This window comes from Mustelus asterias, chromosome 8, assembly GCF_964213995.1.
Source record: "Mustelus asterias chromosome 8, sMusAst1.hap1.1, whole genome shotgun sequence".
In the NCBI taxonomy this organism is placed as follows: Eukaryota; Metazoa; Chordata; class Chondrichthyes; order Carcharhiniformes; family Triakidae; genus Mustelus; species Mustelus asterias.
The window spans coordinates 99560656-99572611 of NC_135808.1; the positions used below are offsets into that span (position 1 = coordinate 99560656).

Consider the following 11956-nt stretch of genomic DNA (forward strand, 5'->3'; position numbering starts at 1 on the left):
GCTAACCGCAGTGCCACCCCAAGGAAATTAGTCCTTCCTACTCAGGCTATCTAGGCCCCTCAAAATGTCATACACCTCGAGTAGATCTCCACTCATCCTCTTCTAAAGAAATCAATCCCAGCCTACCCCATCTTTCTTCTTCATTAAAATTCTCCAGTCCAGGCACCATCCCTGTAAGTCCCCACTCTAACCACTGTGGCAGAAAGCCCTATGCAGTACTCTATAGCCTGATCTGTGTTTTATGCCTTTCAAACATAACCTTCTTGCACTTCCATTCACTGGCATGGTCAATAAAGGAAAATATTCATTTCGATCATAAAAACCAAAAATGCTGGAAATACTCAGCAGGTCTGGCAGCATGTGTGGAAAGAGAACCAGAGTTAATACTGAGTCAAATAGTATCCAGTGCATTGACTTATCCTCCGTATCCACCTGCCCTGCAGCATTTAGGTATCTGTGGACATGTACCTCCACAAGCATCTTGGTCATGCGTTTTATGTAGTTTACATGGTTTTTAGCAAGGCCTTTGACAAGGTTCCAAAAAGTAAAAGCCTAATGATCAAGGGAAAATTATAATTTGGATGCAAAATTGTTCGGACACAGAAAGCAAAGGGTGATGGTAGACAGGTGTTTTTGGGTTGAGGAAGCAGTTTCCAGTGGGGTTTCTCTGGTCTCTATATTAAGTTCTGAATGTTTCATTCAGTTGCCCATCAACTAGTTCAGTGATATTTTCTTACACTCTTAAGGCTTTTTCCTCACTATCAGCCAACTTTTATATCATTGCAAACTTCTTAATCACACCCTCCTATATTCAAGTTCAAATCAGTGATATACATCACAAAAGAGAAGGAATTTAGTAGAGACCAGAAGAATCACAATGGAAACAGCTTTCCAGTCACAAAAACGCCTGTCCATCATCACCCTTTGCTTTCTGCATCTTGAGCCAGTTTTGCATCCAAATTGTTACTTTCTTTGATCACAGGGTTTTCACTTTTCTGGCCACTCTGCCATGTGGGACCTTGTCAAAGGCTTTGCTAAAAGCCATGTAGACGACATCAGACACACTACTTTCATCAATCCTCCTTGTTACCTCCTTAAATTTAATCTTGTATCTGCCCAAAGGTTCACACCTCTCGTCAGAAAAAAAGCATTTCAAATCACCAGAGATCACCACTTATATGTTTCTTTAGCTGTTACATTGGTGTAAACCAATATTGGACCGCAGTCTACTCAAGAAATAAACAATTTGGCATTGGAAAGTTAAAATATTATGCAACTTACTTGTGAGAATCAATTTTGCCATTCTTTCTGGATTGGCTAAAAGAGTCTTGCTGTTTAATTTTAGGATTAATGACAATAGGCATCAATTGCAAAGTAGCAACTTGGTTGTTCATCTTGCCTCTGGTCAGTTTAAGAGGAGAGATGGTAGTAATTCCAGTGGTCTTATTTTGCATCTTCTTACAGGGCGAAAGAGCATCATCTGAAATACCATTAAAGTCTTCGTTGTGTTTTATGGCTCTAGGTTCCACCACCTGATCATCATCGTCGTCGTCGTCGTCAAAGAGTTCGGACAAAACATTTCTCAGCTTACTTTCAGAGGTTTTGCTGAAATCTGCAATTTAGAAAATAAATTTTAGATTTGAGTTAGGAACACAAATGACCTCACCACACCAGGAAAACAAAGGGCGGGATTTTACAGTCTTCCTCCTCCGGAAACTGTAAAATCCCACCCAAGGTCAATGGACTGTCCCACGGTCTGCCCCTCGCCGGCGGTGGGCGGGACAGTAAAATTCCAGCCAAATGTTTTCTGCGGCACTGTCATTTGAAAGCTCCAATTAAAGCATAAAATGATTCTATACTGAAGAAGGGAAAGGGTTAATGTTTTTTTTGTACTCAATGTATTTTGTGCCTAAAAGGTTGAACTTTGTATCTGGAATGTATCATAAACATATCGTTTACTTGTGGCTAGTCATCCCTTTTTTATATTGCTCCTGGTAGTAGCATAAGCCATTTGTTCATGTCTTTCATCTTTTACTTTAGTATAAGCCATTTGTTCATGGTTCCCTCGCTTGTTTATATCATTCTGATAAAACAGACAGTTGAATATAGATTTTAGTCTTTCTTTCTCGTGGGCTTGTCTATGATTTAAACAGAGGAAGCAGCGACCAAATGGTAGAGTGCGAGAATGGCCGTTTGAAGGAGGACTCCCACTGGGACAGTGGCACTCAGTCACTCAAAGGAAACGCTGCGGGAAGAGCAGGGGACCAGAGGTGACACCTTGACTGCAACGACCAGAAGAATTGTGCTTTATGACCCAAGGATACCAGATGGTCTCTAACCATGATCCAAAGACTATCAGAAGCTGTTAAAGGAACTATAATTTACGATCAAGGACTGTTAACTGGACTTTGCTTCATGACTTGTATTGGGAACCCTGATGTATAAATATCCATGCTCCTTGTGTTCAGTGAGAACTTTGGCTTCCGCTTTCAAGGGGTCAAGTTCTCCCATAAGCTTGTGAGAATAAAGCCTGACTGTATTTTTGACTCATACCAGCCTATAGTGGTATATTTTCTGACTTCATATACCAAGAACCTGAAGGACACAATTTGCTCAGATAACCTGCCCCAACAGATTAGCAGCCTTCGCAGAGAACTCAAAAATTTAGGAGGATATTTAACACCTTTTTCGTGCAACTCTCCACAAAGGATTCCAAAACGTCCCTGCAGTGATTACACACAGATAGCTAAGAAAGCCTATCAGTTCCCCCATATTCCTGTTCTATCCAAGCTGTGTTAGGCTGCTTTACAGGATCAATATAAAAGTTACATGCGATAAGACCTTAAGACATAAGAGCAGAAATAAACCATTTAGCCCATCGAGTCTGCTCCACCATTCAATGAGATCATGACTGATCTGATATAATCCTCAGCTCCACTCCCCCACCTTATTCCCATAACCCTTGATTCCCTGACGGATTAAACACCTGTCTATCTCAGCCTTGAACATATTGAACCTAATCTCTACAGCTCTCCGAGGGTAGCGAATCTATGGAATTCTTTACCACAGAGGGAAGAAATTCCTCCTCATCTCTTTCTTAAAAGGGTGACCCCTTACTCTGAGATTATGCCACCTGATCCTACACTCCCACAAGGGGAAACAAGCTCTCAGCATCTATCCTGTCAAGCCCCCTCAGAATCCTATTCGCCTCAATAAGGTGTCCTTTCATCCTTCTAAACTCCAACGAGAACAGGCCCAAGTTATTGGACCTCTCCTCATCAGAAAATTCCGCAATATCCAGAATCACCTTAATGAACCTTCTCTGGACTGCCTCCAATGCCAGTATACCTTTCCTTAGATAAGGAGACCAAAACTGTTCACAGTATTCCAGGTGCAGTCTAACTAGTGCCTTGTATAGTCTTAGCAAGACTTACTTACCTTTCATCTATCAAAGATAACAGCCAACACCATAATACCTTTAAAAATGAAGTCCCATCTGTCCTAATCACTATGGCTGCCCTCAGCCTCTACCTATTTTGGGGTGGAAAATCACTACCCCCTCCAAAGTAATTATCAGAGACCTGCTGGCTTAGGTCTCCATTCTATTTCTCTACATTTTCCCCAGGTAGTAGGTGTTCCCTTGGCACAAAGGAAGCGAAAAATCAGACCCACACTCTTACTTACCACAAAGCGGAAGCTTCCGCCGAACTTTGGATTTGCCGCTACCCCCGTTCGAGATTTGCGTACTCCTCTTACCATTGGAGTTTTTTTGACCAGAATAGGTAGATTCCCCTTCAGCAATCATCTTGACAATGTCATTTTTACACTTGTGGTTGGTAACATTTCTGCCTAATGTCCCATCTCCATTGCGAAACTCTGATTTGCAGCAGTTCCCAACAACAATATTCTGCTTTGGAAAATAATTCACATCAGACACCCGTACATGTACGGGTAAGGAATCCAACTCTTTATGATGATCATCATCATTGGTTTTCTTGTCAGAGAATGCATTTCTAGGCAAGATATTAAACTTTTTTCCATCCCAGTTTAATTTAACAAACATATCATCAGGTTCAACAGGAGGAAATGGTTCCTTGGGACCAATGTGGAGCACCTGAAATAAGAAGTTTAGATCTTACCAAAGTTGTTCAGAATGAATGTAAAAACAATGTTTTCTTTGCTGTTTACCAAAATTTAGCATCAACTAATAACTGCAGCAACATCAAGCTAAGTTTATTTTAAAGTTTATTTATTAGTCACAAGTAAGACTTACATTAACACTGCAATGAAATTACTGTGAAATTCCCCTAGTCACCGCACTTCGGTGCTTGTTCGGGTCAATGCACCCGACCAGCGCATCTTTCAGACAGTGGGAGGAAACTGGAGCACCCGGAGGAAAGCCACGCAGACGCGGGAAGAATGTGTAAGCTCCACACAGACAGTGACCCAAGCCGGGAATCGAACCTGGGTCCCTGGCACTGTGAGGCAGCAGTGCTAACCACTGTGTCTTTAGTCTTAGCAAAGAAAGTTAGACATTATAGGCTGGTATCGACACCAGGTTTTCCATTCAGCTTTAAAATCTGGATTCATCATTTCAAAGCTCAGTGCCAGAAAAATAAAATGGGATGAAGGATGCTCTGCTGAATGGTGAGGCTTTTGGCCACCACTTCTTACTTCCAAAGAGCCTGCAATCTGCAGCCAGTGATGCTTCACTGGATATTGGCTGATGCTGGTTTTGCAGGACCCTGATTTGAATAAATTATTTTACATTTGAAATGTTTCAGATTCATATTCCTACAGCCAGTGCACGTATTTTATGCAATATGGCAGATACTAATGTGATGTGAGCATACCTCCATCAGGATGTGAGTATCCAGCGTTTTCGATAAGGCACTTCAATGCAGAGATGCCTATTGCACCATATTCACCCTTTCCAGAACACTGAAAATATAAACTCATAGCTTCCAAAAAAAAGCCAATGATAATATCGCAAGTCAATGCGAGTTACTAATCTAATATCTCGAATTTAAAATTGAATGGGGGCTCCGAAGAGATTAGACCAAGAATGGGCCACTTTCCACTTTACCAACCATGTAGGTGAACAGAATAAGTTAATTTCCCATTTACATAGGACTGCGTCAAGTCATTCAAAAACAAAAAACACTGTCATACCACTACAGAATAAATCTGATTTTCAAATCATTGCACAGATTATAACATAGCTTTTACAATAAAACATTTGGAGGGGAAAGAATCATTTAAGTGGTGGTCCACGTGAAACTAAATGACAAGACCTTGTAATCTGTGGGATGTTGCTGGATTGTCAAGATCATAGAAACCCTACAGTACAGAAGGAGGCCATTCGGCCCATCGCGTCTGCACCGACCACAATCCCACCCAGGCCCTACCCCATATCCCCACATATTTACCCGCTAATCCCTCTAATCTACGCATCCCAGGACACTAAGGGGCAATTTTAGCATGGCCAATCAACCTAACCCGCACATCTTTGGACTGTGGGAGGAAATCGGAGCACCCGGAGGAAACTCACGCAGACACAAGGAGAATGTGCAAACTCAATACAGACAGTGACCCAAGCCGGGAATCAAACCCAGGTCCCTGGAGCTGTGAAGCAGCAGTGCTAACCACTGTGCTACTGTGCCGCCCAACTAGTTCACTGGTCTCCTAAAGGAAGGGACCTGCTATCCCAATTTTCTCAGTCCAGTAATATAAGGTGATTTTAATGCTTTCAGGACATCTAGAAATGGCTAATAAATGCCTCCCAAGAGAAAATAAATCCTTTTGATCTAAACCATGTCTTTATAAAACCCAACAGAAAGCACAGCAGGTGCCAAAGCGCAGCCTATCTCCTCACATTACAACTAATCTAAAGATTGTACCACTCTATAAAGTAATTGCTGGGTAGAATATGTGCTAATTCTGTACTTCACAGTTTCAATTCTGCAGTAAGCAGACATTAACAGCACTCACATAACTAGAAAATATTAACCAAGCTACAGCAAAATGCAAGACATAGTAGAAACAGTTAATCAAACATAACCAAATTCCCTTTCATCTAGTAGCAGTGGAAATAATGGCTAAAATGATCAGGGTAACCTTTGGGCTATCTTTATTTGAATACCACTTATTGTGTTAAACTGCTCCATGTCATATACCGTACTGACAGTCCATGAAGACACTTGCAAAACAAAATTGTTCGAAGTAATTATTCCAGCTTCAATTACTAAAGACTACTCGTTCACTTCGGCTGCCTTACAAAACTTAGATCTAATTCCATCATAAAACACATAGTTAATGTTGAGCACAAAAATCAGGCAGAAGTAATACAGAGGTTGCAAGATTGCATACAGCAAGGTCAGTAGCAATGGGATAAATTGCCTTGATTCAGTGCTGTGGCTAAAGCTTTGTAGGTGAGACCATGAAAAAACACCTCATCCCCAAAGCCCAGCACCTCTGACAATGCAGCACGACACTAAAATGTCAGCCTTGTCTAGTTTATGCGCTCAAGTACTACCTTCACAGCCTTAATGAGGCTTTCCGCACTGATATGATCATCACAGTCAGGGACGTCATACAAGAAAATCTCCTTAGGGTGTGTTTCCCTTCCCAATAGCTTCTGCTTTGTTTTGGGTATTTCCTCAATACGAGCAAACCACTGGACCACCGCATTCTTGGTGGGACGTTGTTGGCTACCTGGTGAGGAAAATAAACCCACATCAATTAAGAGAAATATGAAGTTTGAAATGTTTCAAACCGTACATAAAAAATAATGGAGGGATCAGAGTGTGCAGAAGTTTCAACTTTAATGATCTTCAAGACAACACTGCCATAAAGCTGAATTCCTATTTTGTAAAGCCATTTGTTATTTCCTAGTAGAGCCAATAGATATTTGAAATAAGTATTACATACATTCCTGATACTGCTGCATAATTTTCAGTTGTCCGCAGTAAAGTTCTTGGAGTTTGGGTTTAGACTTCCCAAATACACCAAATATTTGTGGGCAAGCTATTAACCTAATTTTGGCTCAACTAATAGTTTGTGTAAATCATTATTAGTTCATTTAAATGTGAGGCTATTTTTGGTCCATAAACATTCAAAGCAGAAGCATACATGAGCTCACATATGAAACTTGCCCTTACCATCCTCGAACAACTTCAGCAGTCTAGCGATGTACGGTCGATCCTCATCTTCACTTTTGACTAAAACAAAATCTCCAATGTTGATGCAGTGTTTGATAGAAGTGCCTTCATATTCTATCCGAATACCTCTAAAGAAGCAAAAATATACAGTGACTTTACAAATTTGTATCTGCAAAACACCTTATGTCCCTTCTCAACAACCAACATGCAGAAATTGTGCAAGAAATGCATTTGCAGCATACATAAAGATAGGAACATAAGAGCAGGAATAGGCCATTTGGCCCTTCATGTCTGCTCTTGCAATAAGATCATGGCTGATCTGACTGTGATCTCTGTTCATGCAATGATAGAACTCCTACAGTGCAGAAGGAGGCTGTTCGATCCATTGAGTCTGCACCAACTCTCCGAAAGGACAGTTATAAAGGTTCAACTTTTGTGCTCGAGCTTTGGGAGAATTAGTTCAGGGGTAAATTGTTTATTGTTCAATCTCCCTGAAAAATCTGTAAAAGAGATTATGTTCAAAATGCTAATATTCCAGGACCACAACCCTTGACATCGGCTTACTACTAAAGGGTATATATAGCTGACTATTTCTGGATGAGAAGTAAATTTTAGTGTAAACTCACATAATAACTTTGGACACTAAAATGGAGTGTTAATTTTGGCAAGTGGTTAGCACTGCTGCCTTATTTATAGTGCCAGGGACCCGGGTTCGATTCCCAGCTTGGGTCACTGTCTGTGCGGAATCTGTGCGTTCACCCCGTATATGTGGGTTTCCTCCGGGTGCGGACCACAGAATCCCTACAGTACAGAACAAGGCCACTCGGCCCATCAAGCCTGCACCGTCGTCAATCCCATTCTGACCCTATCCTCGTAACCCCACGTATTTACCCTGCAAATCCCCCAGACACTAAGGGGCGATTTAGCATGGCCAATCCACCTAACCTGCATATCTTTGGACACATCTCTGGTACTCCAGTTTCCTCCCACAGTCTGAATGATGTGCTGGTCAGGTGCATTAGCCATGCTAAATTCTCCGTCAGTGTAACCTGAACAGGCGCCGGAGTGTGGCGACTAGGGGATTTTCACAGTAACTTCACTGCAGTGTGAATGTAAGCCTACTTATGACACTAATAAAATAAACTTAAACTTCACTCGCCTCTTCTGGTTTCCCCTGAAAGTCAATCACAGAAAACTGGATCTTTCACAGGATGACACTGCTAAGGGTATTTATTTTGTTTGTAAATTGTATCACCTATTTCCTGAATTTCACAGTAATTTCATTGCAGTGTAATGTAAGCCTTACTTGTGACTAATAAATAAACTAACTTTTCCTTCCTAAAGTATTTTAAAAGACGATTGCTCTCTCAGAGCTACAAAGCCAATGCGCAGAGTGGGCAGTGAGCCCTTAATCCATCTCCTTGCCTGCTGCAAAAAATAAAAAAAAATCAAATTGAATCCAATTCATGGGCCCCACAACAGACATACTGGATCCAGGCTGACAAGAACAAGAACTACCCGATCTCACACTTGGTCCTACACTTGAACAAACAAATTTATCCACCAAAACTACTGAAGATAAGACAACAGAATACCTCTACACCCCCGTAGTCAATTCAGCCCAGTGTGTGTTATAATCAAGCACTTTTCAATTTGGAATTGCTGGATTTATATCAGACTGGGAATACTGGCTCTTTTCTTTCTCACCCTCCCAATTGCAGAGTGCTGATGTTAAATGCAGTGTGCATATTGCACTTACTAATGTGACTAAACACAGGTTTTGTCCCAGTAGAATTGCTCCTAATTCAAAGAAGAATATAAGAACATAAGAAATAGGAGCAGGAGTAGGCCATCTAGCCCCTCGAACCTGCCCCGCCATTCAATAAGATCATGGCTGATCTGATAGTGGTTTAGTTCCACTTACCCGCCTGATCCCTATAACCCCTAATTCCCTTATTGATCAGAAATCTATCTACCTGTGACTTAAACATATTTAACGAGATAGCCTCCACTGCTTCAATGGGCAGAGAATTCCAGAGATTCACTACCCTCTGAGAGAAGAAGTTCCTCCTCAACTCTGTTCTAAACTGACTCTCCCTTATTTTGAGGCTGTGTCCTCCAGTTCTTGTTTCCTTTCTAAGTGGAAAGAATCTCTCTGCCTCTACCGTTAACTTGATAACAATCTACTGTCCTAACTCACCTGAAAAATAAACACTTCATGAGGGCAACAATAGAGAGCGTCTCAAACAGAAAAAAGAGCATTTACTGCATATTTTAAACACATATTCTGAACACAGAGGCACAAACAATCAAGCATAAAATTAGCTCAGGTAGCATCAAGAGGACATTCCAGATCAGGGAAAAGAGTGAAATAATCCACACTGAGAGAATGGACAGTGTGGACAGCAAGAAAATAGGCCCATCTTTCCCCAACCACCAAGATATCGTCAGATCTATACCCAGACCAATAACACCAACTTACGACTGCAGTTAAGATAGAGGAAGGCTAATACAGGAAGATCCATAGAATCCCTACAGTGCAGGAAGAAGCCATTCAGCCTATTGAGTCTGCACCGACTCTACAAAAGAGCATCCCCCCAGCATCCTCGTCTGCCTCATCCCCGCGCATTTACCATGGCTAATCCACCTAACCTACACAGCTTTGGACTGTGTGAGGAAACAAGAGCACCCGGAGGAAACCCACACAGACACGGGGAGAACGTGCAAACTCCACACAGACAATCACCCAAGGCCAGAATCGAACCAGGGTCCCTGGCAGTGTGCGACAACAGTGCCAAGTTGCCAATAAACATGCAAAATGAACATATTACTTGCAAATTAATGTCAATACAAAAGTGTGACGGAGCACATATTGGTAGGAAGAGCAAGGAGATAGAATACATCTTGGAAAATAAGTATCTAAATGGTGTAGAGGACAGAGGGATCAGAGTGTTACAGATAGACAAAGTAGCAACACAGGTTAACAAGGTTATATAAACATAAAACACTTCAGTTCATTTCGACAGGGATGGAATTGAAAGGCTGGGTATTGTGAACTCCAACCTGTGCATAGAAGCACTGCTGAAGTCAAAGATTTGGAAGGTGCTGGGTGACTTGCTGCAGTGCATCTTGGAAATGGAACCCATTGTTGCCGCTGTACGTTGGTGATGGAGAAAGTGAATGTTTACAGATGGGGGTGACAATCATAGGGACTGCTTTGTCATGATGTCAATCTTCTTCAGTGTTGTTCATCCTACCAAGAGGTGAGTATTCTATTACACTCCTGACTTGTGCCCTGTAGATGGACAGGCTTTGGGAAGTCAGGAGGTGAGTTACTCACTACAGGACTCCTTGCCTCTGACCTGCTCTTATAGCAAGAGTTTTAACAACACCAGGTTAAAGTCCAACAGGTTATTTGGTAGCAAATGCCATTAGCTTTCGGAGCGCTGCTCCTTCGTCAGATGGAGTGGAAGTGTGCTCTCAAACAGGGCACAGAGACACAAAATTAAGTTACAGAATACTGATTTGAATGTGAATCTCTACAGCCAACCAGGTCTTAAAGATACAGACAATGTGAGTGGAGGGAGCATTAAGCACAGGTTAAAGAGATGTGTATTGTCACCAGACAGGACCGCCAGTGAGATTCTGCAAGTCCAGGAGGCAAGCTGTGGGGGTTACTGATAGTGTGACATAAACCCAACATCCCGGTTTAGCCCGTCCTCATGTGTGCGGAACTTGGCTATCAGTTTCTGCTCAGCGACTCTGCGCTGTCATGTGACGTGAAGGCCGCCTTGGAGAACACTTACCCGAAGATCAGAGGCTGAATGCCCGTGACCGCTGAAGTGCTCCTCCACAGGAAGAGAACAGTCTTATGCATTAGTATACAGTGAAAAGTATAATTTCTTGCGAGCTATACAGACAAAACATACCGTTCATAGAGAAGGAAACAAGAGAGTGCAGAATGTAGTGTTAGTCATAGCTAGGGTGCAGAGAAAGATCAACTTAATGCCAGGTCGGTCCATTCAAAACTCTGACAGCAGCAGGGAAGAAGCTGTTCTCGAGTCGGTTGGTGTTTGACCTCAGACAAGGGAGTGAAAGGTGGACCTGAATAATTAAATACAGTTTAGGGCTGGGTTCGGGTAACTGGAGGCGGTCACATTCCCGATCCCAGTCTCTCTGGTACAGATATCACACATTAACCTGGATGAGGTTCAGTGGTCACTCACTCATAGCTGGTCTGCCGCAGTCTGCGATTCACATCCACAACATCGCCAGCCCAGCTGTAAATGTGTCTCTGCCGCTCCTTCAACCTGGTCAGATAGCTGCTCATTTCAGGGGGGATTCGGCAAACTCCAGAGAATAAAACATAAAAAATAAAATCCACCCGCTGAGGAGAAGCGGGATGATTCCCACCGGGATAAAACTTAACGTGAAACAAGAATTAAAATCCGCTCCGCTCCGCCCGACTCCCCGCTGTCCGCTCCGCTCCGCCCGACTCCCCGCTGTCCGCTCCGCTCCGCCCGACTCCCCGCTGTCCGCTCCGCTCTCCTCAGCCGCAATGTGAGATTTTCGCGCCATTCGGTCAGCTGAGACATCACAATGCATTCTGGGTACATTTAAATTAATCACAAAATACCAGAGGGTCCTCCAGGCCGCGCGGGGCGCTGTGAGCGGGATGTCTGCCCGGCCGCGCGGGGCGCTGTGAGCGGGATATCTGCTCGGCCGCGGGGGGCGCTGTGAGCGGGATGTCTGCCCGGCCGGAGGGGGCGCTGTGAGCGGGATGTCTGCCCGGCCGG

At 42.9% G+C, this 11956-nt stretch overlaps 1 protein-coding gene across 1 annotated transcript in view; it reads right to left on the reverse strand.

The window, feature by feature from the left end:
* orc1 (origin recognition complex, subunit 1) overlaps nt 1-11748 on the reverse strand; it is a 32284-nt gene extending 20536 nt beyond the window's left edge. Inside the window, exons 1-5 of the mRNA XM_078219402.1 lie at nt 11387-11748; nt 7161-7288; nt 6536-6714; nt 3685-4114; nt 1282-1612 (exon numbers count right to left, since the gene is read on the reverse strand). Coding sequence (XP_078075528.1) covers nt 1282-1612; nt 3685-4114; nt 6536-6714; nt 7161-7288; nt 11387-11490 — 1172 coding nt within the window. The 5' untranslated portion in view covers nt 11491-11748. The remainder of the gene's footprint in view (nt 1-1281; nt 1613-3684; nt 4115-6535; nt 6715-7160; nt 7289-11386) is intronic.
* Nucleotides 11749-11956: the final 208 nt, after the last annotated feature.